Source organism: Hemiscyllium ocellatum, chromosome 23 (genome assembly GCF_020745735.1).
Source record: "Hemiscyllium ocellatum isolate sHemOce1 chromosome 23, sHemOce1.pat.X.cur, whole genome shotgun sequence".
Lineage (NCBI taxonomy): Eukaryota > Metazoa > Chordata > Chondrichthyes > Orectolobiformes > Hemiscylliidae > Hemiscyllium > Hemiscyllium ocellatum.
In genome coordinates, this window is record NC_083423.1 from 4,107,456 (window position 1) to 4,134,929 (window position 27,474).

The 27,474-nt window shown below is 44.5% G+C and overlaps 1 protein-coding gene across 1 annotated transcript in view; it reads left to right on the forward strand.

Moving 5' to 3' along the window:
* Nucleotides 1-213: 213 nt before the first annotated feature.
* fam107b (family with sequence similarity 107 member B) overlaps nucleotides 214-27,474 on the forward strand; it is a 156,440-nt gene continuing 129,179 nt past the window's right edge. The window contains exons 1-2 of the mRNA XM_060842605.1: nucleotides 214-243; nucleotides 518-587. Coding sequence (XP_060698588.1) covers nucleotides 235-243; nucleotides 518-587 — 79 coding nt within the window. The 5' untranslated portion in view covers nucleotides 214-234. The remainder of the gene's footprint in view (nucleotides 244-517; nucleotides 588-27,474) is intronic.

The following is a 27,474-nucleotide window of genomic DNA, read 5'->3' on the forward strand; positions in this document are numbered from 1 at the left end:
GATGGAACTTGACCTGAAGGAGAAGGCATCGTCTCTGCAGAATAACAGGAGCATTAGTCAGGTGACAGTTGCAAACTTTATTTCAGAAACAAGGGCAAACAGGAAGACCATTATTCAGTTTATAACCTGTGCCTAACACAACCACACCACAAACCACAGCTCATCCGGTTTCCAACTGTGTTGCAATCCATTTTGGTCTTTTTAAAAAAAATTACAAGCAAAATCTAATTCTCTATGAGTATGGTAAGTCAAACAGAATTACAGACTAAACCTACAATTGAATTTCTGATGTGACAGTATTGAATGTTTGTTAGAAGTGCACCATTTAAAGTGTATGGTGAACAATACCACTGTACTCCCAAGGTTGCTGGCTCCAGGACATAACGTGCTATTGTTGCTGCCTGTTAAAGCTCAGTTCTTTCTTTCTCTGTCTTGCTCATCAGTCAGTATTTTGCTGCTAACCCTTGTGTTTATTCTGCTTGTCTTCTCATTATCGCCTGTGGCTTTTGCTAAGCAGGAGCACTCACATGAAGAGGAGTTATCTACATTGCCAGATATGCCAGCAACAGTTAATGGGCCATTATCAGGTACAGTGCTCTCATCAACTTCCGTACAGAGTTGCTTCATTTGAATGTTTGTAATGTGCAGTTAGCAGATTGTTCCTCTTGCTTGCCAAGTCAAAAGAATGGATTATTGATTTTCAATATCAATTTTGGGACCTATGAATTCTCCCAGGGTGGAAATATTAGCCTCGAGATGGTCGAGCTTCTATCCCAATTAATAGCTTTGATGACAGCCTCCTCCTGCCACCTTAATCGGTTGGACTTTGATTCTAAAACGGGGAATTTCTGCAGGCATCTTCCTTAATCACCATCATTTTCTGAAGTTTGCATCACAGGCAGGCAGGGTGGTTAAGAAGGTGTTTAGCACATTTGCCTTCTTTGCTCAGACCTTTGAGTACAGGAGTTGGGACGTCATGTTGAGGTTGGACAGGATGTTGGTGAGACCTCTTCTGGAATATTGTATGCAGTTCTGGTCACCCTGTTACAGGAAGGATATTATTAAACTGGAAAGGGTTCAGGAAATATTTACCAGGATGTTGCTTGGAGACAGAAGGTTTGAGTTATAGTTGGTTTGGCTGGAACTTCTTCCACTGGAGTGTAAGGGGTTGAAGGATGATCTTTTAGTGGTTTATACATTTATGAGGGGTATAGATAAGGTGATAACTGTTGCCTTACAATGCCAGGGACATGGGGTTGATCCTGCTTTCAGGTGACTGTCTGTGTGGAATTTACACATTCTCCTCGTGTCTGCGTGGGTTTCCTCCAGGTGCTTCAGCTTCCTCCTACAGTCCAAAGATGTGCAGGCTAGGTGGATTAGTCATGGGAAATGTAGGGAGACAGGGATAGTGTCAGTGAGTGAGCTGCTCTTCAGATAGTTGGTGTGGACATGGTGGACCAAATGTCTAGATTAGAGTGGTGCTGGAAAAGCACAGCAGGTCAGGCAGCATCCGAGGAGAAGGAAAAATCAACGTTTCGGGCAAAAGCCCTTCATCAGGAGTGAAGGCAGGGAGCCTCCAGGGTGGAGAGATAGATGGGAGGGGGTGGGGCTGGGAAGAATATAGCCAAGAGTTTCAGGGCATGGTTGAAGAGCTTCAGGGCAGAGCTTCTTGTGGAGAGAGGAGGAGAACTTCTTCAAGGCAAGCATCCTTGCAAGAGGGTTACAGTAATGTTAAAATCAACTAGGCAAAAGTGAGGACTGCAGATGCTGGAAACCAGAGTCTAGATTAGAGTGGTGCTGGAAAAGCACAGCAGGTCAGGCAGCATCCGAGGAGCAGGAAAATTGACGTTTCGGGCAAAATGAGGTCATGATTGATTTGTGGCCTATCTCCATATACCTGCCTTTGGCCCATATCCCTTAAAGCCCATGCTTAACAAAACACCATCTATCTCTGATTTAAAATTAACAACTGATCCAGTACCCACTGCTGTTTGTGGAAGAGAGCTCCAAACCTCTCCCACCCTGTGTGTGTGGAAGTGCTTCCTAACATTTCTCCTCAATGGTCTGGCCCTATTTTCAGACTATACCCACTATGTTCGACAATCTGCAATCAGTGGAAATAGTTTATCTTTATCTATCTTTTCCTTTCCAGCTAGTATCTCGAAGACCTTAGTCACATTAGCACTTAGTGCTTCATCAGGCCTGTGGCCTAATCAATCTCCACAAGCCTTTCTTCTGATTCTCCATTGTACAATTAAAGGGAGAACATCAGATAATAAGGAAATTGAATGGATTGAGGCAATTTTCCCAGGTTTTCACAGCTCTTCTACAATTATGAGCCTTCTGGGAAAATGCATCCCCTCAGTCAATCCCACAACAACGTGATCTTGAGGCTATCGCATGATGATAACTTCAACTAAAGAGGAAGGAAAGAAATCCTGTGCAGAAAAGGAAGCTACTGTCACCTTATGGACTTTGACAAGTGGGAATATAACTGCAGGCAGTTTATTCCTGTGCCCAGTCAGCAACAGTGAATAGAGGAATCAGATTTTGAAAACTGATGATCCTTTTGCTATTGAGTGTGTCTCTTCAGTTCAACAGCATATGCTGTAGGCACAGGGACTCTTGTGGTGCTGTGGTAGTGTCCCTACCCCGATTCAGGAGGCCTGAGTTCAAGTCGCATCTGTTCCCGAGGTGCTATAACATCCCTGAACATGTTGATTATAAAACATCCACACCGTGGATCTGAAACCAATTACTTGGTTTACCAGGTAAAGTCCAAATGGGGGCACTGTTGTTAATTGAACCAATATTGAGCAGTTTATCAAACTGTTGTGAGCAAAACAGTGTATTCTTGCAGAATCTTTAAATATTTTTAAGGCAGAAGTAAATAAGTAAATTCTTGATGACCAAGGGGATGAAAGATTATGGGGTGATATGCAGGAATGTAGGGTTGAGGCTAACATCAGATGGGGCCTGCTGTGCTTTGACCAGCAACACATTTTCAGCTAACATCAGATGGGCCATGATCTTATCGAAGGGCCAAGTCGCCTATTCTGGTTCTTTGTATGTTTGCGTTCGCCACTCTGGCGAACTTGTAAAAGTCTGCAAAACCCAAGTGCAACATTTCAACAGCTTCTGAACGTAAATAGCACTGAGACAACTGAGCTTTGAATGTGTAGGCATTTAAGTAAAAATTCCCAGTAGTTCCAGAATAACGTTCAGGAGGAGGTGGGGACTAGTTTAGTTTGGGAACAAGATTCTGGATCAGTGGTACTGGAAGAGCACAGCAGTTCAGGCAGCATCCAAGGAGCAGCAAAATCGACGTTTCGGGCAAAAGCCCTTCATCAGGAATAAAGGCAGTGAGCCTGAAGCACGGAGAGATAAGCTAGGGGAGGGTGGGGGTGGGGAGAGAGTAGCATAGAGTACAATGGGTGAGTGGGGGAGGAGATGAAGGTGATAGGTCAGGGAGGAGAGGGTGGAGTGGAAAAGAAGATAGGCAGGTAGGACAAGTCCAGACAAGTCATGGTGACAGTGCTGAACTAGAAGTTTGAAACTAGGATGAGGTGGGGGAAGGGGAAATGAGGAAGCTGTCCACATTGATGCCCTGGGGTTGAAGTGTTCCGAGGCGGAAGATGAGGCGTTCTTCCTCCAGGCGTCTGGTGGTGAGGGAGCGGCGGTGAAGGAGGCCCAGGACCTCCATATCCTCAGCAGAGTGGGAGGTGGAGTTGAAATGTTGGGCCACGGGGCGGTGTGGTTGATTGGTGCGGGTATCTCGGAGATGTTCCCTAAAGTGCTCTGCTAGGAGGCGCCCAGTCTCCCCAATGTAGAGGAGACTGCATCGGGAGCAACGGATACAATAAATGATATTAGTGGATGTGCAGGTAAAACTTTGATGGATGTGGAAGGCTCCCTTAGGGCCTTGGATAGAGGTGAGGGAGGAGGTGTGGCGCAGGTTTTACAGTTCCTGCGGTGGCAGGGGAAAGTGCCAAGATGGGACGGTGGGTCGTAGGGGGGCGTAGACCTGACCAGGTAGTCATGGAGGGAACGGTCTTTGTAGAAGGCGGAAAGGGGTGGGGAGGGAGATATATCCCTGGTGGTGGGGTCTTTTTGGAGGTGGCGGAAATGTCGGCGGATGATTTGGTTTATGTGAAGGTTGGCAAGGTGGAAGGTGAGCACCAGGGGCGTTCTGTCCTTGTTACGGTTGGAGGTGCGGGATGTGGACGAGATGCGTTGGAGGGAAAGGTTAGCGTGAACTCCTTGGACCAAAGGGTCTGTTTCCCTTCAGTCTGACTCTACCACCTGTGCTGCCCCCAATTGGCAGTGGACTGTAACCTGTACCACTTACAATCTCATATCCTTGAGTGCCAGTGGTCAGAGTCCAGCACTATTTCCACTGTACTGCCCTGGGCTGCTGTCTCTGTTTGTATTATATTTCCTGAAGAGTCCTGTCTGTGCTTAACCCTGATAGACTGCAACACAGATACCACATCACCAAAGCAACAGACAGACACAAGGAGCAGGAATTTTCTGGCTGAGTAAACATGCAGTTACTTGTCAATAGAAACACGAGACTGTTCTGTAACAGACACTAGCCCATTCTGCTTTAAAAACAAAGGTCTTCCTTAGGTCAGTCTCAATATCTTCAGAGAGAGAATTTGCAGCAACAATTGGGTTTTGTTGCTGACTGGATAAATGTAATGGAATTGCATTGAATTGAATTTATTGTCATCTGTACCAAGGCACAGTGATCTTGTGATCAATACAGGCAGATCACAGAGTTCAGTAGTATAGATAGTAAACAGTGGCAAAAACAAAGACACAGGGACAGGTGAGTGTTAAGAGTTTGTGAGCCCATTCAATATTCTAACAACAGTAGGGTATAAACTGTTTCGAACCCGGCTGGTGTGTGTGTTCAGGCTTCTGTACCTTCTCCCCGATGGTAGAGGCTGTAGAAAAACAGGTAGCCCTCAAGGAGTGGGGAATGAGGATTCTGGGTGGTGTAAGGAAATGTTTACAACTGATTGCGTGGGAAGAACCTGGAATTCCAGGGCTCTACCTGAGAATGGAGGTGGAGTTATATTCAATTGTGGCTTGCAGAGGGGAATTGGCTATTGATCTGTGAGAACAGAATGACACAGAAAAGATGGGAGAGAGTTTGTAAAAATGTGTTTCTGGGATGGGGGCGTCATTGGCCAGCATTTATTGCCAAGTTAAGAGTCGACCACATTGCTGTGGGTCTGGAGTCACATGTAGGCCAGGCCATGTAAGGATGGCAATTTCCTTCCCTAAAGGACATGAATGACCCAGATGGACAGGAGTTACACGGTCACTTTCAGGCTATTTTTAATTCTCGATTTTTATTAGAACATAAAAACTAGGGTCTAGGAGCAGGAGTAAGCATTTCTGCCTCTGAAATCTTCTCTGCTGAAATTGGATTGAATTTGAGTTGAATTCAGATTACACCATCTGCCCTCCAAGCTACATGGATTTTACAGGAAGCTAACACAGTCACGATGGGCCGGAAAATCCTGTTTTGTGCTGAGACCCTTCAATGATACAGGAAGTAGGAATGGGAAAAGCTTTGAGGTGATGTATCAAACCCTTTGATTTGGACCCACTGCACAAATCACTAAAAATAATTTATCAGTTGGATATCAAACCCTCAGTCCTTCTACAATGGCTTGATCTCTGGTTTCAATTGTGATTTAGTACTACACATAAGCCATACAACACCTCTAAGGTCTATGTAACCATTACTAAAGTTACATTCTGCTGTGAAATTTGCTAAGTTGAGATGATGTTAATGATACAGTTATTGAGAGTGATTCAGAATGATTTAAGAAAAAATTGTTGTTTGCCAACGACCGCACAATGTTCAGCACCATTTGCTGCTCTCCAGATACTGAAGCAGTCCATGTTCAACTACAACAAGATCTGGATAACGTTCAGGCTGAGACTGACAAATGGCAAGAAATATTCACATCACACAAGTGCGTACCTCCAATAAGTGACAATCCAACTATTGTCCCATGAAATTCACTACATGTCCCACTATCAACATCCTGGGGATTACCATTGACCAGAAACTCAACGAGAGTCACCATATAGGCTACAGGGCGGCACAGTGGCTCAGTGGTTAGCACAGCTGCCTCACAGCACCAGGGACCCAGTTCAATTCTACCCTTGGGCAACCGGGGTTATGGAGTTTTGGTGTTTGTGGTGTCTTGGCTGTGTAGAGTTTGCACATTCTCCCTGTGTCTGTGTGTAAGGGTAGTCCAGTTGGGGTATGGATCTGGGTGAGATGCTCTTCAGAGGGTTGGTGTGGACTCAATGGACTGAATAGCCTGCTTCTGTAATCCTAACAGCAGGTCAGAGGCTAGGACCACTGTGGTGAGTAACTTATCCCCTGACTCCCCAGCACCTGTCCACCATCTACAAGGAACAAGTCAGGAGTGTGGTGGAATACGCATCCACATACCTGGATGCGGCTCTAATAACGGTTAGGAAGTTTGACATCAGCTAGGACAAAGCAGCCTGCTTGATTGACACTAACACTCTATAGCAACAGTGTGCATGATCTACAGGAAGCAGAAATTCACGGAAGATCCTCAGGTACTACCTTCCATGTGGAAGGACGAGGACAGCAGATATATAGGAACACCACCCTCAACAAATTTCCATCCGAGCCACTCACTAGGAAATATTTCAGTGGCGTTAGAGCAAGATCCTGGAATTCCCTCCCTCAGGGCATTGTGGGTCAACCTACAGCACATGGACGACAGTGGTTCAAGAAGGCAGCTCACCCCACCTTCTCAAAAGGCAACTAGGGACGGACAGTAAATGCTGGGCCCAGTCAGTGATGGCTACATCCCATGAATGAATAATATAAGACACAAAAAGTGAGACTGAAGCCAAATTAAAAGAAGAACATATTGGTCAGAGTTTGCCCCTTTCTTTGAAGAATGGAGGGCTGATGGGGAGCATGTTACATTGCAACAAACACAGCACCCACATCACTCAGTCAAGATGGCAGCAATGTTGGCAGGGCTGGGAGATGTCACTTGCCCGAGACTCATTTTCTCCCGCAAGGCTTCTTTCTTTTTTTGCCTTCTCTTTACTTCTTTTTTTTTTGTTTGTCTTTTCTATGGAGCGTTTTGCGGCTGGTTAGTTGGTGAAATTAGCATTGTAGCTAGAGTGGGCCGTGCATGGAATGGTGGCTCCTCACGGTGGTCAGTAGCGGCAGCAGCAAAGACAGAGACATCCTCCCGGCCTTACAGGCTGGTGGCATACCAGTGGTAAGGCTGTTCTGGTGATCTGGGGCAGCGGCAGCGGGTTTTTCAAGATGGCGGCAAGGTGATGTCGCAGAGAAGGGTGGCCGGTGCGGGACTCCCTAACCAATGGTTTTCCTGATGTGGAGGTGCCAACGTTGGACTGGGCTGGACAAAGTCAGAAGTCACATGACACCAGATTACAGCCTTCAGGTTTATTTGAAATCACAAACTTCTGGAGCACTGCTCCTTCGTCCAGTGAAATAACTTCACCTTATGAAGGAGCAGCACTCCAAAAGCTTGTGCTTTCAAATAAATCTGTTGGACTATAACCTGGTGTCATGTGATTAATGTTTTTTTCTGGATTTACACTCTGATCCCCCTTAGTAATAGAAAATCTTTAATGAAAACAACCCTTAAATCTTTCCAAAGTCTTGACTAAGAGCCTTGTTTGTGTAATTTATTTTCTCCATAATTTCTGGGTGTCCAGTTTATACTCCCTCAGGTACAGTGCCCAGAACAGACTCTGATTGCTCCAGCTATGGGATAACCAAGGTTCATACAAACAAAGCAGATTTCAACCAGATTTCCAAGAGTCATAGAATTCTTTCACATCCCAGGTTTTATTTATATCAGAAAATACTAAAAAAAAATCTGGAAAAATGATCAAAAATCAACTCAGACAAAACGTACACAGACAAAAATTCAGAAATCTGAGGTGCAAAGGGACTTGGGAGTCTGAGTGCAAGGTTCTCTGAAGGTAAACTTGCAGGTTGAAGGTAGTTAGGAAGGCAAAGACAATGATGGCATTTATTTTGAGAGGACTAGAATATAAAAAAGGGACGTACTTCTGAGGCTTTATAAAGCTCTGGTCAGACCACATTGAGAATATCATGAGCAATTTTGGGCCCTCTATCTCAGGAAGAATGTATTGGCTCTGGATTGGTCCCAGAGGAGGTTCATGAGAATGATCCCAGATGTGAAAAGTTTAACATATGAGGAATGTTTGAGGACTCTGAGTTTATAATCAATGGAGTTTAGAAGGATGAGAGGGGGATCTAATTGAAGTGTACAGAATACTGAATGGCCTGGACAGAGTGGATGTTGGGAAGATGTTTCCATTGGGCAGAGAGACTAGGACCTGAGGGCACTGCCTTAGAGTAAAGGGAAGACCTTTTAGAACAGAGATAAGGAGAAACTTCTTCAGCCAGAGAGTGGGGAATCCATGGAATTCACTGCCACAGAAGGATGTGGAGGCCGGGTCATTAAAAATATTTAAAACAGAGATGGATAGGTTATTGATTGTAAAGGGGGTCAAAGATTAAAGGGAGAATGAGGGTGAGCAACCTATCAACCATGATTGAATGGTGGAGCAGAGTCGATGGGCTGAATGGCCTAATTTCTGCTCCTATGTCTTATGGTCTAAGTAAACATGTTAACATTAAAATATACCCAAAAATAAAACAAAGAAGTAAAATTAGGGCCAATCAAGGATAGTAGTGGGAAGTGTGTGTGGAGTCAGAGGAGATAGGGGAAGCACTAAAAGAATATTTTTCGACAGTATTCACTCCAGAAAATGACAATGTTATCGAGGAGAATACTGAGATCCAGGCTACTAGACTAGGTGGGATTGAAGTTTACAAGGAAGAGGTATTAGAAATCCTGTAGAGTGTGAAAATACATAAGTCCCCTGGGCCGGATGAGATTTATCGTAGGATCCTCTGGGAAGCCAGGGAGGAGATTGCAGAGCCTTTGACATTGATCTTTAAATCGTCATTGTCTACAGGAATAGTGCCAGAAGACTGGAGGATAGCAAATGTGGTTCCTCTGTTCAAGAAGGGGAGTAGAGACAACCCTGGTAATTATAGACCAGTGAGCCTTACTTCAGTTGTTGGTAAAGGGTTGGAAAAGGTTATAAGAGATATGATTTATAATAATCTAGAAAAGAATAATTTGATTAGGGATAGTCAGCACAGTTTTGTGAAGGGTAGGTCATGCCTCACAAACCTTATTGAGTTATAGAGTCATAGAGTCATAGAGATGTACAGCATGGAAACAGACTCTTCGGTCCAACCCGTCCATGCCGACCAGATATCCCAACCCAATCTAGTCCCACCTGCCAGCACCCGGCCCATATCCCTCCAAATCTTCCTATTCATATACCCATCCAAATGTCTCTTAAATGTTAGAATTGTACCAGCCTCACCACATCCTCTGGCAGCTCATTCCATACACGTACCACCCTCTGTCCCTTAGGTCTCTTTACATCTTTCCCCTATCACCCTAAACCTATGCCCTCTAGTTCTGGACTCCCCCACCCCAGGGAAAAGACTTTGTCTATTTATCCTATCCATGCCACTCAAAATTTTGTAAACCACTATAAGGTCACCCCTCAGCCTCCGACGCTCCAGGGAAAACAGCCCCAGCCTGTTCAGCCTCTCCCAGTAGCTCATGTCCTCCAACCCTGGCAACATCCTTGTCAATCCTTTCTGAACCCTTTCAAGTTTCACAACATCTTTCCGATAGGAAGGAGACCAGAATTGCATGCACTACTCCAACAGTGGCCTAACCAATGTCCTGCACAGCCGCAACATGACCTCCCAACTCCTGTACTCAATACTCTGACCAATAAAGGAAAGCATATCAAATGCCTTCCTCACTATCCTATCTACCTGCAACTCCACTTTCAAGGAGCTATGAACCTGCACTCCAAAGTCTCTTTGTTCAGCAACACTGCCTAGGACCTTACCATTAAGTGTATAAGTCCTGCTAAGATTTGCTTTCCCAAAATGCAGCACCTCGCATTTATCTGAATTAAACTCCATCTGCCACTCCTCAGCCTATTGACCCATCTGGTCCAGATCCTGTTGTAATCTGAGGTAACCCTCTTCATTGTCACTACATTTCCAATTTTGGTGTCACCTGCAAACTTACTAACTGTACCTCTTATGCTCGCATCCAAATCATTTATGTAAATGACAAAAAGTAGAGGGCCCAGCACCGATCCTTGTGGCACTCCACTGGTCACAGACCTCCAGTCTGAAAAACAACCCTCCACCACCACCTCTGTCTTCTACCTTTGAGCCAGTTCTGTATCCAAATGGCTAGTTCTCCTTGTATTCCATGAGATCTAACCTTGCTAATCAGTCTCCCATGGGGAACCTTGTCGAATGCCTTACCAAAGTCAATATAGATCTCATCTACTGCTCTGCCCTCATCAATCCTCTTTGTTACTTCTTCAAAAAACTCAATCAAGTTTGTGAGACATGATTTCCCACGCACAAAGCCATGTTGACTATCTCTAATCAGTCCTTGCCTTTCCAAATACATGTACATCCTGTCCCTCAGGATTCCCTCCAACAACTTGCCCACCACCGAGGTCAGGCTCACCAGTCTATAGTTCTCTGGCTTGTCTTTACTGCCCTTCTTAAACAGTGGCACCACGTTTGCCAACCTCCAATCTTCCGGCACCTCACCTGTGACTATTGATGATAGAAATATCTCAGTAAGAGGCCCAGCAATCACTTCTCTAGCTTCCCACAGAGTTCTCTTCACAGGGTCTATAACACAATCCCAATAATTCCTATAAGCATGGCATTCCAACCGGAACTATATCAACAAACACATCGAGTTCGACTCCATCTACCACCTCTGAGAAAAAGCATAGGAAATGACATCACCACTGGAAATGACATCACCAACCCAAAGAAACACAAACATATAAATAGAAAGCAGGTATCATCAACAGGAGTTCTTTGAGAAGGTGACCAAAGAGGTAGATGAGAGTAAACCGGTTGATGTGCTGTATATGGATTTTAGCAAGGCATTGGATAAGTTTCCCCATAGTAGTCTATTGTACAAAATGCGGAGGAATGGGATTGTGGGAGATATAGCAGTTTGGATCATAATTGGCTTGCTGAAAGAAGACAGAGGGTCGTGGTTGATGGGAAATGTTCATCCTGGAGTCCAGTTAATAGTGTTGTACTGCAAGGGTCGTGTTGGGTCCACTGCTGTTCGTCATTTTTAAAAATGACCTGGATGAGGGCATAGAAGGATGGGTTAGTAAAGTTGCAGACGACACTAAGGTCGGTGGCGTTGTGGATAGTTACAAAGGATGTTGTAGGTTACAGAGGGACATAGATCAGCTGCAGAGCTGGGCTGAGAGGTGGCAAATGGAGTTTAATGCGGACAAGTGTGAGGTGCTTCACTTTGGTCGGAGTAACCGGAATGCAAAGTACTGGGCTAATGGTAAGATTCTTGGTAGTGTAGATGAGCAGAGAGATCTCGGTGTTCAGGTACACAGATCCTTGAAAGTTGCCACCCAGGTTGACAAGTTTGTTAAGAAGGCATACAGTGTTTTAGCTTTTATTAATAGAGGGATTGAGTTCTGGAACCATGAGGTTAAGCTACAGCTGAACAAAACTCTGGTGCGGCTGCACTTGGAGTATTGTGTACAGTTCTGGTTACCGCATTATAAAAAGGATGTGGAAGCTTTGGAAAGGGTGCAGAGGAGATTTACCAGGATGTTGCCTGGTATGGAGGGAAGGTCTTATGAAGAAAGGCTGAGGGACTTGAGGCTGTTTTTGTTAGAGAGAAGAAGGTTGAGAGGTGACTTAATTAAGACACATAAGATAATCAGAGAGTTAGATAGGGTGGACAGGGAGAGCCCTTTTCCAAGTATGGTGACAGTGAGCACGAGGGGGCATAGCTTTAAATTGAGGGGTGATAGATATAGGACAGATATCAGAGGTAGTTTATTTACTCAGAGAGTAGTAAGGGTATAGAATGCTTTGCTTGCAATGATAGTAGATTTAAGTGCATTTAAGTCATCATTGGACAAGCATATGGACGTACATGGAATAGTGTAGGTGAGATGGGCTTCAGATTAGTATGACAGGTCGGTGCAACATGGAGGGCCGAAGGGCCTGTACTGCGCTGTAATGTTCTATGTTCTGTAAAGAACTGCAGATTATAGAAATCTGAAACCAAGGCACAATTTGTTGGAAGAACTCAGCAGGTCTGTGGAAATTAAACAGAGTTAACATTTCAAATCCACTCCTTGTTTTCGTTAAAATATGCCCAATTCTTCCTCTACATGTCTCCAGGTTTTACAGCGATCACTCTACTTACATGAAACAGCAAGATTGCAGACAGAGTTGCACCTGAAAGACTATGTTCCATGGCGTGGGAAGAGAAAGATGAGGAAGGGAGATCTACGAGAGATTCTGTTTCTTGTTTAACTTCCTTTCCTTCAGGAAGTATTGGCACACTGCTCAGTGCTTCCCTTTTCAAACAGGGCAGACAGCTCATGTGGACACTCTCAGGAAGCAATGTGTGTTTTTTAAAAATTCATTCATGTCATGTGGGTGTCACTGGCTGGGTCAGTGTTTATTTTATATCTCTAAGAGTCAACCACATTGCTGTGGGTCCGGAGTCACGCGTAGGCCAGACCAGTTAGGAACAGATGATTCATTCCCTAAAGGAATTAGTTTAATGCATGTGCGAGATTATGTGTGCATTTGTGTAATTGTGTATGTATTTTTGCCATAGGTGCGTGTCTCTGTGGGTGAGACTGTGTGTGTGTTTGTGTAATTGTGTGTGTGTGTGAGACTCTGTGTGTGTGTGTGTGTGTGCTTGCAACCTTATATCGTTCACATTGCCAAGATATCCCCCTGCCAATTCTGTAACAGTGCCCTACTCAACCTTATTATAACAGCAGACATCAATCAAAACACCTGTTAACCTGCTAAATGCAAGGTTGACATAACATCCTCACCATAATTTAGCCCTTGGTATATAGGAGTCATTCTGGAAAATCTATATTGCATTCCCTTCCACTGTAATGGCCTGGGAAATCTATACTGCATTCCCTTCCATGATAGCGGCCTGGGAAATCTATACTGCATTCCCTTCCATTGCAGTAGCCTGGGAAATCTATACTGCATTCCTTTCATTGAAATAGCCTGGGAAATCTATACTGCATTCCTTCCCATGGTGGGTGGCCTGGGAAATCTATACTGCATTCCCTTCCATTGTAATAGCCTGGGAAATCTATATTGCATTCCTTTCCATTGTAATGACCTGGAAAGTCTATACTGCATTCCCTTCCATTGTAGTGGCCCGGGAAATCTACACTGCATTCCTTCCCATAGTGGGTGACCTGGGAAGTCTATATTGCATTCCCTTCCATTGTAATAGCCTGGGAAATCTATACTGCATTCCTTTCCATGGTAGTGGCCTGGGAAATCTATACTGCATTCCCTTCCATTGTAATAGCCTGGGAAATCTGTACTGCATTCCCTTCCATTGTAATGGCCTGGGAAATCCACACTGCATTCCTTTCCATGGTGGGGACCTGGGAAATCTATACTGCATTCCTTTCCATGGTAGTGGCCTGGGAAATCTATACTGCATTTCTTTCCATGGTGGGGACCTGGGAAATCTATACTGCATTCCCTTCCATTGTAATGGCCTGGGAAATCTGTACTGCATTCCTTTCCATGGTGGTGACCTGGGAAATCTATACTGCATTGCCTTCCGTGGTTGTGATCTGGGAAATCTCCTGCTTTGATATTCCCAGGTGGTTGGGGCTCTATTGAGCATTCTGCAGAGAGCTTCTGGTTATTGAATTATCTGCCCCCTGTACCACCTGCCCCCATGATGGTACAGCTCCACCATCTTGCACTCACGGACCAATGTGACTGCCCAGTTTCCCAAAGCCTGAAGCAAGAATTAAAATTATACTGAAGTTTGTGGGTTCCCTCATTACAATGTAAATGGTACAACTTTATTCTACCTCTTTCAATCCTTACCTGATGATAAGTGACGGTAGACAAAAGTGAGAACTACAGACACTGGAGGTTAGAGTCAAGATTAGAGTGGTGCTGGAAATGTAGAGCAGGTCTGGCAGCATCCGAGAAGCAGGAAAATCAACGTTTCATCAGGAAGTGAAGGTAGACCCCCAATCCTCTTTTCAACGTCTAATTGTTTCTGCATTTCTCCTCTAATCCCCTGAAGGTGATAACTCTTCTTGGGCATATAAAGTCATCGAATCAGAGATGTACAGCATGGGAAGAGACCCATCGGTCCAATGTCCATGCAGACCAGCTATCCTAAATTAATCTAGTCCCATTTGCCAGCATTTGGCCTATATCCCTCTAAACCCTTCCTATTCATATATCCGTCCAAATGATTTTAAATGTTGCAATTGTACCAGCCTCCACCACTTCCTCTGGCAGCTCATTCCATACACGCACCACCCTCTGTGTGAAACAGTTGCCCTTTAGGTCCCTTTTAAATCTTTCCCCTCTCATCCTAAAATTTTGCCCTCTGGATTTTGGACTCCCTTACCCAGGGAAAAGACGTTGACTATTCACCCTATGCATGCCCCTCATAATTTTTTAAAATTTCAGAAGGGAAAACAGCCCCAGCCTGTTCAGCCTCTCCCTGTAGCTCAAATCCTCCAACCCTGGCAACATCCTTGTAAATCGTTTCTGAACCCTTTCAAGTTTCACAACATCCTTCCAATAGGAGGGAGACCAGAATTGCACGTAATATTCCAAAAGTGGCCAAACTAATGTCCTGTACAACTGCAACCAACTCCTACACTCAATGCATTGACCAATAAAGGCAAGCGTACCAAATGTCTTCTTCACTATCCTATCTACCTGTGACTCCACTTTTAAGGAACTATGAACCTGCACTCCAAGGTCTCTTTGTTCAACAACAGTCCCTTTACCATTAAGTTTGTAAGTCTTGCTCTGATTTGCCTTTCCAAACTGCTGCACCTTACATTAATCTAAATTAAACACCATCTGCCACTCTTTGGCCGATTGGCCCATCTGATCAAGGTCATGTTATAATCTGACATAGCCTTCTTCGCTCTCACTACAATTTTGGTGTCACCTGCAAACTTCCTATACCTGCTATGTTCACATCCAAATCATTTATATAAATGATAATCTTTGTGGCACTCCACTGGTCACAGGCCTCCAGTCTGACAGGTAACCCTCCACCACCCTCTATCTTCTACCTTCAAGTCAGTTCTATATCCAAATGGCTAGTTGTCCATGTACTCCATGAGATCTAACTTTGCTAACCAGTCAACCAGGAGGAACCTTGTTGAATGCCTTACTGAAGTCTATTTAGATCATATGCACTGTTCTGCCCTCATCAATCTCATAGAATAGAATTGCTACAGTGTGGAAACAGGCCATTTGACCCAACAAGTCCACACTGACTCTCCAGAGATCGATCCCCCCCAGACTCACCCTCTACCTTCGCATTTCCCTAGCCATTCCTAACCTGCATATTTCGGACAGTGGGAGGAAACCTGAGCACTCGGAGGAAACCTCTGCAGACACAAGGAGAATGCGTAAACTCCACACAGACCCCCAAGGTTAGAACTGAACTTGGGTCCCTGGTGCTATGAGCTACCATGCTGCTCCTTTGTCACTTCTTCAAAAAACTCAAATCCGATTAGTGCGACACAATTTCCCACACTTTCCCATGTACAAATCCATGTTGACTATCCCAATCCCTTCTCATTCTGTTAGCATCAATAACCTTCTGGGCTGCAGGTGGGCAAGTGCTAGGAACAGCCATCGCCAAAGAGACAGACCAAGGAGATACATGGTTGACTCATTTTCCTCTTTCTTAAGTAATCCTGCCTTTCCTTGCTTTCTCTACAGACAGAAGTTCAAGATTGGGGCCACAGTGGGTCTCTGGTATCTCTGGTGGTTATCTATTGAGCAGACCTTTGACACCGTGACCACTTGGGTGAACTTGAAACTGTAAGGTGCACAGTGACAAAGACATTGGCGTGGTGGTGGATTGGTCAGATAGGTGGCAGATGAAGTTCAGTAGATATGGAGGGCAGGTCTTATGAAGAAAGGTTGAGGGAGCTAAGGATTTTCTCACTGGAATGAAGAAGGGTGAGAGGCGACTAGATACAGGTGTACAAGATGATGAGAGGCACAGAGAAAGTGGATAGCCAGAGACTTTTTCCCAGAGCGGAAATGGCTATCATGAGGGGAGAGTAACTTTAAGGTGATTGGAGGGAGGTTTAGGGGTGATGTCAGAGGTCAGTTCTTTATACAGAGAGTGGTGAGTGCAAGGAATGCGCTGTCAGTGGTGGTAGTAGAATCAGAGACATTAGGGACATTGAATTGATTGATGGATAAGCACATGGATGATAGTAAACTGAAGGGTGTGTAGGTTAGTCTGATCTTAGAGTAGGATACAAGGTCAGCACAACATCAAAGGCCGAAGGGCCTGAACTATGCTGTGCTGTTCAATGTTCTATGTATCAGGTGATACATTTTGGAAGGAAGAACATGGAGGGATAATAGAAAATAAGGTGTTTGACTCTGAAGTGTGTGTAGTAGCATGGAAACCTTGGTGTGAACATACATAGAGAGTAAAGGTAGCAGTACAGGTGGAGAAAGCAATTAAAGTGTACAGTTTCCTAAACTTTATTAAAAGGTGCAAGAATGCAAGAGCAAAGATGTTGTGCTGATTGTGGAGTAGGCATTAGTTTGGTCTCAACTGGAGTACTCTGCACCACATTTTAGGATGGATGTGAATGGATTTAGAGAGACTTCACACGAGGTTTACAATAATGGTTCCAGGGATGAGCATAGCTGAAAATGTGTTGCTGGTTAAAGCACAGCAGGTCAGGCAGCATCCAAGGAACAGGAAATTCGACGTTTCGGGCCAGAGCCCTTCATCAGGGCCGAAACGTCGAATTTCCTGTTCCTTGGATGCTGCCTGACCTGCTGTGCTTTAACCAGCAACACATTTTCAGCTCTGATCTCCAGCATCTGCAGACCTCACTTTTTACCCCAGGGATGAGCATAGGTCAACACAGATTGCCTACAGTGCGGAAAGAGGATATTTGGCTCATCAAGTCCACACTGACTCTCCAACCCACCAAGAGCCAACACCTCCACCCTATTCCCACATTTCCAACGGCCAACCCACCCCAATCTGCACATCTTTGGACTGTGGGAGGAACCCAGAGCACCCAGAGGAAACCCACGCAGACACGGGCAGAATGTGCAAACTCCGCACAGACAGTCGCCCAAGGGTGGAATCAAACCCTGGTCCCATGAGGCAGTAGTGCTAACGATTGAGTCAACCTGCCAGATTGGAAAAGTTGAGATGGCTTTCCTTTGGGAAGGGAAGGCTGAGAGGAGATCTTGAGGAAATGTTCAAAATAATGAGTGGTTTGAGCAGTGGAAACCATGAGAATGTGTTCCTGATTGTAAAAACCTTGAGAACATGAGGGCATGGATTTAAAGTAATTGTAAAAGAAGCAAAAGCGATATGAGTAAATACTTTTCCACACAGCGAGTCATTAAGGTTTGGAATGCCCTTTCTGGGAGTGTGGTTGCGATGGTTTCAGTGAATGCTTTTGAAAGGGAATTAGAGGATTATTTGAACAGGTATAATAGGCAGGCTCCCGGTGAAGTGGCAGGATAATGGCACAGGGTCAGATGCTCATTTGGAGTGCAATGGGCTGAATGGCCTCCTTCTGCACTGCAACAGTTCTCTGACTGGATAATAGTCACTGCTGCTTTCCATTAAATTTGATGGTCTGAAGTTTGACCTTAGGAGCCATGTTAGACACCTTCTTCTAGATTGCCAAGTGGCCCCAGCCGGAGGTGGACATTTGAGATACGCTTGTATGTTTGTTGCTACCTTTACTGAACTAGCCTGTCAACCATCCATCTCTTGCCAAGCTGCTGGAGAGGGCTGGACCAGTGGGGCCCAGTCTCCAACAGACACCTTCAGAAGAGGCGGGTGGGGGAGTGGTGGTGGGGGAGGGGGTTGCTGCAAACTGCAGAGGAAAGTGAGTAGAGGGAGAACCGATACGGCTCTTTTCAAGTAGCTGTCACCACTTAGTGTGGGCATTCCTGGGGATCAGGGAGTGCATGCCCACATTCTCAGCTTGTGAGTGTACAGGCCGATCCAAAGGGAAGGAAGGAAGAGAGGCAGCCACACTTTTGGAAAAGCAAGCAACACACTCAACAAAGGGATATTACAGCAATGAGAATGCATTGCCACTAGGAACATGCCTTGCTGTCTTTCTGATTTAGATTTGCTAATCCATCTCCTTTTGCAATTGTTTGAAGTCCTGACATGAATTAGAAGGAAAACACTTGGCTATGACTTTGTCAGATTGCAATCCATTAAAAAAAAGTATGCCGAAGTGGTCTTGGCAGGGTGTCACTTTACTACATAACACGTTGAATCGTTCCGTTTTAAGAGGTCATGGTCTCCAACAGGATGAGCTCCTGATCTTATCCAGGAGTTTGTGTGGGGAGATGTTTGCCAGATGTGGAAACTTTCTCCCCCAGCTCTTGCTGATATGTGTCACTGGGCGACTGCTTTCAGAAGGAGTCCTGTTCTGTTCTGGGTAAAGAAAATCACTGATATTTTGTTTTAGCCATTCATTGGTGCTGCTTAAATTTAAATATATATACATATATAATGAAAAGCAGCGTTTAACGAGCATGAGTGTTGATTGTTAAACACAGGTGTTGCTACTTTGCTGAAGAGATCTAAAGCAGATTACAACATTCATTTCATCAACAGCTGCAGCTTGTGCATTCCAGAAATACAAAGTTAAATCTGACCTAAAACATGCCTGATGTTGCCCCCTAAGATGTCAATGTAGACCTGTGCAACTAATCATAGGGGATAGAGTTCAAGAAGCAGCTGAACATAAAGAGGGAATACATAAAAACATTCATCACTGAAATAAACCCTTCATTTTCCGAAACAACTCAAAGGAAAATGGTCCTTTGAGACCAGGATGAGTGTTAAAAAGGAATTTGTGAAGGGATTGTATAGTAAGGGTATGCAGAACAAAAGGCTAAAGAATTACCGAAGGAAAATTAACAGAGAAAAGATGGGATGGCACTTCAATCTGACTGAAACTGTAAACCGTGGAAGAGAACAGCAATAACTGGTGAAAATACTCCGCACAGCATTCACCTTTAACACAAAGTTATTACTGCAGAAGGAAAGAATTACATTCCATTTACATCAAAAAACAATCAAATTCCCACCTCAAATTTCTCAATTAAATCTCCAGTCACCCCAGTATTTAAAGAACATTGAAGCATTGGAGGGAATGTGCAATGGATTTGATTGGGTGACATCAAACTGTGATTAGGACAGCACAAACAGCCTGGGTTACTTTTCCCTGAAAAGACATGGCTAATCGAGGCATTAAAACATTATAAACCATTTTGCTAGAGTATACACAGAGTGTTTCTCTTGTGAGGAAGAGAATAACTCAATGCCATCAGTATAAGAGAGTCACGAGAAATCCATTTGGGAATTCAGAAAAATGTCTTCTTAGAGGGCAGTGAGAATGTCAAGCTCACTTCGACAGAGTGTAGTTCGGGTGAATCGTACAGGTCACAGAAAAGGTATTAGATAAGCATGTGTCAACTGGTTAGATCGCTAGTGTGTCATTCAGTGAATCTGATTCCCATTCTGTCCGAGATAGACTTGGGATCAGACTCCTGAGAGGGAAGGCAATGGAATGTACTGAGAAGGGGACAGAAAGGAGCTCAGGGTGAGGCATCGACGAAACAAATTAAAACCCTGCTTCCAACAACAGCCACATGGAGAACGAAAGGCTCACAGGAGAGAAGCGAATCAAGCTGAACAAAGTTAGCTGAGGAGGTTTGAGCAGAGCCAATCAATACTGGGATAGATTGGCCAGGCGGGGTGCTTTGGTTCAGTGCTGTGTGTTTGATGTCATTGCATGCAAGTTCTATCTAGCGTTTTGACAAATTCTACTTAAGGCCAGTTGGTTGTAAGATATTGCTAGCTTGATGCTAGTATGCCACTTGTGTGGCATTATTTATAGTTAACATAATGATTGACTTTTACTCCAAAGTTGTAAGACTCTAGAATTGCAATAAAAGATCCACATAGTCATGGGTCAGTGCCAGTCTGTGTCTACGTTGAATGAATTCTTTGCTGAATCTGCAGTTAGGGCGCTGGAGAATATCCCTGTCCTTTGGGCAGCATGGTGTCTCATTTGTTAGCACCACTGCTTCGCAGCACCAGGGAACCTCGGTTTGATTCCAGCCTCGGGTGACTGTTTGTGTAGTATTTGTACATTCTCCCCGTGTCTGCATGGGTTTCCTCCCATAGTCCAAAGATATGTATTATCCATAGTGTGCAGGCTAGGTGGATAAGCCCTGGGAAATGTGGGAATGCGATGCTGTCTGGAGGTTTTGTGTAGGCTGATTGGCCTGTATCTGAGCTGCTGGGATTAGAGAGGGAAACAAATGTAACCAGTCATTTTACTGTATAATTTCAGTAAAATCCACCTCAACACCATTTTCCTTTTTAATCCCTCTAATGCTTAGTTCTAGATTAGACTTTTTACAGGGTGGAAACAGGCCCTTCAGCCCAACAAGTCCACACCGACCCTCTGAAGAGCAACCCAACCAGACCCATTCCCCTACATTTACCCCTTCACCTAACATTATGGGCATTTTAGCATGGCCAGTTCTCCTAACCTGTACATTTTTGGACTGTGGGAGGAAACCGGAGCACCCGGAGGAAACCCATGGAAACACTGGGAAAATGTGCAAACTCCACACAGTTGTCTGAGGCGGGAATTGAACCTGGGTCTCTCGTGCTGTGAGGCAGCAGTGCTAACCACTGTGCCTCCTTGCCACCCTCCTTTAAAAAATTCACACTGGCTGAGCTGGTATTTATTCCTATCCCCAATTGCTCCTTTCCCAGGGCCATTTCAGCAGGCAGTTAAGTCTCAAACTGTGGGTCTGGAGTCAAATGTAGGTCAGACCAGGTAAGGAAGGCAGATTTCCTTCCCAATATAGTCAACAATTTATTGACCTCTGTTCCGAAAAAATATTCAACAACATAGCATCCACAGCTCTTCAGTAACGGGGACATCCAGAGTTTCACACTCTGAAGAAATTTCACTTCCTCTTGGACAAAGCTCCTCATTCTGACACTGTCCTGGATGTTTCACCCGTGTAGGGGAAGACATCTTACCATACTCTGCCTTGTCAACTCCAGTATAAATTTTGTTTGTTTTGATTATATCAATCTTCTAGAGTCTACAAACTGTGAGCCCAGCCCATGCGATCTCTCCACATCAGACGGTCCTCTCATCTCGGCAATCAATCTGGTGAACCTTTGTCGCACCATTTCTAAGGCTGATTTAGAACATAGAACATAGACCCTTTGGTCCTCGATGTTTCACTGACCTGTGGACTTTTCTCAGCTCGTCCCCCTACACTATCCCAAAAACTTCTGTGAGCTTATCTAAGGATTGTTTAAATCTCCCTAATGTGGCTGAGTTGACTACATTGGCAGGTAGGGCATTCCATGCCCTTACCACACTCTGTGTAAAGAACCTGCCTCTGACATCTGTCTTAAATCTATTATCCCTCAATTTATAGTTATGCCCCTTGTACACGCTGATGTCATTATCCTAGGAAAAAGACTCTCACTGTCTACCCTATCTAATCCTCTGATCATCTTGTTTATCATTGCTTGGGAAAGGAGACTAAAACTGTGTGCTGTATTCTGGATTTAATCCCACCAAGCCCCCACACAATTTCAGTCAGTCTTCTTTGACCTTAGCTGGAATAATTGGAGACGAAATGTAGTGCCAAGATTAGAGCGGTGCTGGAAAAGCACAGCAGGTCAGGAAGCATCCGAGGAGCAGGAAAATCGATGTTTCGGACAAAAGCCCTTCATTTCCTGCTCCTCGGATGCTGCCTGACCTGCTGTCCTTTTCCAGCACCACTCTAATCTTGACTCTGATCTCCAGCATCTGCAGTCCTCACTTTCGCCTGACCAAATGTAGTGCCCCAACTCCCGATCTCATTGTTTGTAGCTTAATGCCAAGTGTGGCTTTATTAACCATAACTGAATCACTCACTGACAGCACAATTGGGTGCATTTTCACATGGTTTGGTAAAGCCAGTAGAGCTAAGGACACACTCATTATAGACTCACCTGGTTTTTATTCCAATACAATGAACAGGCCACCTATTCCACTAAACTACAAAAAAAGATAAAGATGAGGTTGACATAATCCTACCAGAGCATGGGGCTGCTCTCTTATTATGGAGAGACAGGGAGAGACAGAGATAAAGAGGCAGTGTGAGAGCGAGAGAGAGAGAGAGAGAGAGAGAGACAGAGATGAATGATGGTGGTTTAACCTGAGGGTCACCATGCCTTAGGATGAGAGGATGAGAAGGAATCCTTCGTAGTAACTTCAGCTGGTGAGCTGCATCCATACTGCATCATAGACCTGCTATCTAGCCACCTAAACAAACTGATCTCCAGGAGATTATCACTTGGGTGGAGAGGTGAAAATTCACTTTAGTGTTGATGGTAAAAATGACACATCATAACGATTCCAGATGCAATGAAAGATACAGTTAAGAACAAATTACGACTTCCTTCATCACACTCCCAAAGAAAACTGTCAAACTCTTTTTGCAAAAAAAAGTTCCCCTTTGCATTTTGCGTAATTCTAATTCTGTGAAATTCTTGCATCCAACTCTTAAGTGTCACAATTCAAAGTCAGAAGCCACACAACCAGGTTATGGTTCAACAGGCTTGTTTGAAATCACACGCTTTTGAATCAGTTCTGAGGAAAAGGACACTTGACCCAAAATGTTAACAGAGATACTGTTATCTGATGGAGGAGCAGAGTCCAAATAAACAGGATGAATTATAACCTGGTGTTGTGTGATTTTTAACTTTGACCACCCTAGTCCAACACTGGCTCCTCCACATCATCCACAGATGCTACCAGACCTACTGAGCTTTTCCAGCAATTTCTGATTTTGTTTCTGATTTACAATATCTGCATTTCTTTCAGTTTTTGTAAATGTAAGGACATCATGCTTCAAGTGTACAGGGCATTGGGGAGACCTCATCTCAAATATTTATCAAAAGAAGGATTTAAATGTATTGGAGATGGTTCAGTGGAGGTTTACAAGAATGAGATCTGGAATGACTGGGTTGCCTGTAGAGAAAATACTGGGGTGGGGGCATAGACTGGGCTTATCTCTCCTGGAGTTTATTAAAGTGAGGGGTAATTTTATTGATGTGTAAGATCCTCAATGGTCTTGTCAAGGTGAATGTGGGAAGGATGTGATCGGTCCAGAACTACGGGCCACGGTTTTAAATTAGGGGTCACCCCTTTGAGGACAGAGAAGGAGAAAGTTTATTTCTCTGAGTTAAAAAAAATCACACAAAACCAGGTTATAGTCCAACAGGTTTAATTGGAAGCACAGTTAACTGTGCTTCCAATTAAACCTGTTGGACTATAACCAGGTGTTGTGTGATTTTTAACTTTGTACATCCCAGTCCAACACTGGCTCCTCCAAATTATTTCTCTGAGAGTTGTCTGCTTCAGAAGACAGTGGAGGAGAGCTCTTTAAATAGTTTTAAGGCAGAGGTGGAGAGTCTTGAAATTTGATGATTTAATTGTCTTGCTTCTCTCTCGCTGTCAATATTCATTATTTTATCTCATTATTCTGCATGGAAATATAGTGTCTCATTGAACTGTTCTGTCAGTTTAACTCTTTACAAACTTTGGCTGAATCAGGGCAGACAACATGACTGATTCTGCAAATAATTGTACCTCTAGGAATAACTCTGCCTTAATATTGATTGAAGAGTACCTAGCACAGCTGACAAATATAATACCACATGACCTTTTGGTTCATTGCAAATGAAGCCTTGTTTATCTTAGTTTTTTGTACTTCATAACAGTTAAAAATATATTGTGAACTGAGTTGTGATAACACTCCATCAGAGAGTATCTGCAGAAGTGAAAGTTTCTTAGTTTAAAGGTTGTGAACAAACGAGTTAACACTCCCATTAATTCGGTACTGAGCCATTCTTATATATTTCCAGTAACTGAGAATAAAGCAGATTTATATAAATAATAAATGGGAAGAGCTCACTAGTTGGGAAAGAGAGCACGCCCTATTGAACTCAGGGAAAGCTCATATTTTAAATGTCAATTAAGAACCCATGGAAAAATAATTTTAATTATTAACAGAATTAATCTTGTTCGATATATATACAGGTCATTTACAAATGCTTTACACTGTACAGTGAAATGAAGATTTTACTTTATTCAAAACATATCCCACTTATACAAAGTTAAAACCAGGTCATTATTTTTTATCACGTCTCAGCATAACACAGTGATATTTTCTGGCCAGAAATGTTTGCACTATTTACCAGATGTTGGCATTGTCACAATCAGTAACATGCCAATTACCCTGTGCGGGGAAAGTCATTTTACTAGAAAAACTGATTCAGAGTTTCCTATTGAACTAATTAGACCAAACCCATCACAGTAATCCTCACAGACTGGGCCACTTGCCTGATCAAAGTTCACAGTTTACTAGAGGTTGCATGTGTTGCCAGGGAATGGGGATCATGTTGAAAACGATGACTAAAGCAGTTGTTTCCACTCAGAAGGGCAATCCAGTTCAGTGGAGAACAACCTTTCCAGAATACATACTTGCAGTACACAGCAAACCAACTGAAACCAACATCTACAGATTAAAAAAAATTCATTTACGGGAAAAGGGTCTCACTGGCAAGGCCGTATTTATTGTCCAGTTACGAATCAACCACATTGCAGTGGGTCTGGAGTCACACATGTGCCAGGCCAGGTAAGGATGAAGGCTGGAAGAGCACAGCAAGGCAGGCAGGATCAGGAGGTGGAGAAGTCAACATTTCGGGTGTAACACTCGAAAGTCGACATTTCGACTTTCCAAAATGTTGGTTTCTCCACCTCCTGATGCTGCCTGCCTTGCTGTGTTCCCTCTCCCTCCTGATGCTGCCTGCCTTGCTGTGTCCCCCTCCCTCCTGATGCTGCCTGCCTTGCTGTTTCCCCCTCCCTCCTGATGCTGCCTGCCTTGCTGTGTTCCCTCTCCCTCCTGATACTGCCTGCCTTGCTGTGTCCCTCTCCCTCCTGATGCTGCCTGCCTTGCTGTGTCCCTCTTCCTCCTGATGCTGCCTGCCTTGCTGTGTCCCTCTCCCTCCTGATACTGCCTGCCTTGCTGTGTCCCCCTCCCTCCTGATGCTGCCTGCCTTGCTGTGTCCCCCTCCCTCCTGATGCTGCCTGCCTTGCTGTGTCCCCCTCCCTCCTGATGCTGCCTGCCTTGCTGTGTCCCTCTCCCTCCTGATGCTGCCTGCCTTGCTGTGTCCCCCTCCCTCCTGATGCTGCCTGCCTTGCTGTGTCCCCCTCCCTCCTGATGCTGCCTGCCTTGCTGTGTCCCTCTCCCTCCTGATGCTGCCTGCCTTGCTGTGTCCCCCTCCCTCCTGATGCTGCCTGCCTTGCTGTGTCCCTCTCCCTCTTGATGCTGCCTGCCTTGCTGTGTTCCCTCTCCCTCCTGATACTGCCTGCCTTGCTGTGTCCCTCTCCCTCCTGATGCTGCCTGCCTTGCTGTGTCCCTCTCCCTCCTGATACTGCCTGCCTTGCTGTGTCCCTCTCCCTCCTGATGCTGTCTGCCTTGCTGTGTCCCTCCCCCTCCTGATACTGCCTGCCTTGCTGTGTCCCTCTCCCTCCTGATGCTGCCTGCCTTGCTGTGTTCCCTCTCCCTCCTGATACTGCCTGCCTTGCTGTGTCCCTCTCCCTCCTGATACTGCCTGCCTTGCTGTGTTCCCCCAGCCTCCTGCTTGGCTACTTTAGATTCCAGCATTCTGCAGTTTTTTTTGTCTCAGATCAGGTAGGGATGGCAGTTTCTTTCCCGAAAGGACATTAGTAAATCAGATAATTGACACATGGTCATCATTACACACTTAATTCTAGATTTGTTAAGAGTAATTCAAATTTCAGAAGGCTGCAACATTTTGAGAAGTATTATTCCAAATTACCTTCCACAACCACTGGACATCCCAAAAGACTTCTCAGCCAGGTGGTGGAGTTGAAGTGTAGCCAGGGTTGCATTGTAGGAAACATTGAAGTCAACTTTCATCACCACCGATGCTGTTTTGTGATATTGACCTGAAGATCAAAGATTTGCCAGGACATTGAGGTGAACTTATTCCCTACTTATGAACACAGAATATTTTTCATCCATTTGAGAGCAGCACAAGGAGTTGGCTAGCAGGTGCAGCAGGTAATTAAGAAGGCAAATGAAGGTATTGTGTCCTTCATTTCTAGAGGGATGGAGCTTAAAAACAGGGAGATTATGTTGCAGCTGTATAGGGTGCTGGTGAGGCCACACCTGGAGTACAGTCAGTTCTGCTATAATGCGGTAATTCCATTCTCAGGCAATCCTGTGTTATAAGACAATCATGTAATAGCAGTACCATTTAAACTAATGGGGCCAGAATTGCATTACAACTAATGCAGTCTTAGTTCACGCTTTAGAAACAGTGTCCCCAATTTGTCAGTCGTGTTACAATAAATCCGCATTAATGAAATGCACGTTATAGCAAAACGACCTGTACTGTGTACAGTTTAGGTCTCCTTACTTGAGAAAGGATATACTGGCACTGGAGGGGATGCAGAGGAAGTTCACTCAGTTGATTCTGAAGTTGAGGGGGTTGGCTTATGTGGAGAGACTGAGGAGACTGGGATTACATTCATTGGAATTTAGAAGAATGAGGGGGGATCTTATAGAACCATATAAAATTTTTAAGTAAATAGATAAGAGAGAAGCAGGAAAGTTGTTTCCAATGGCGGGTGAAACTAGAACTAGGGGCATGGCCTCAAAATAAGGGAGAGCAGGGTTCGGACTGAGTTCAGGAGGAGCTTCTTCACCCAAAGGGTTGCGAATCCATGGAATTCCCTACCCAGTGAAGCAGTTGAGGCTTCCTCATTGAATATTTTAAGGCAAAGACAGATTTTTGAACAGTAAAGGAATTAATGGTTTGGTGAGCGGGGGAGGGTAAGTGGAGCTGAGTCCATGAAAAGATCCGCCATGATCGTATTGAATGGCAGAGCAGGCTCGATGGGCCGGGTGGTCTACTCCTACTCCCAGTTCTTAGCTTCTCATGAAAATGAAGGGAAGGCTTTAGTTTAAGGTCTCACCTGAAAAATAACACTGTAATGAGTGCAAGACTCCCTCAGGACTGCTCTGGGGCAATCTCCTGGATTGTTGCAATCACAACCTGTAATAGAACTTGATGCCACACAGTCAGAGGTAAGTGTGCG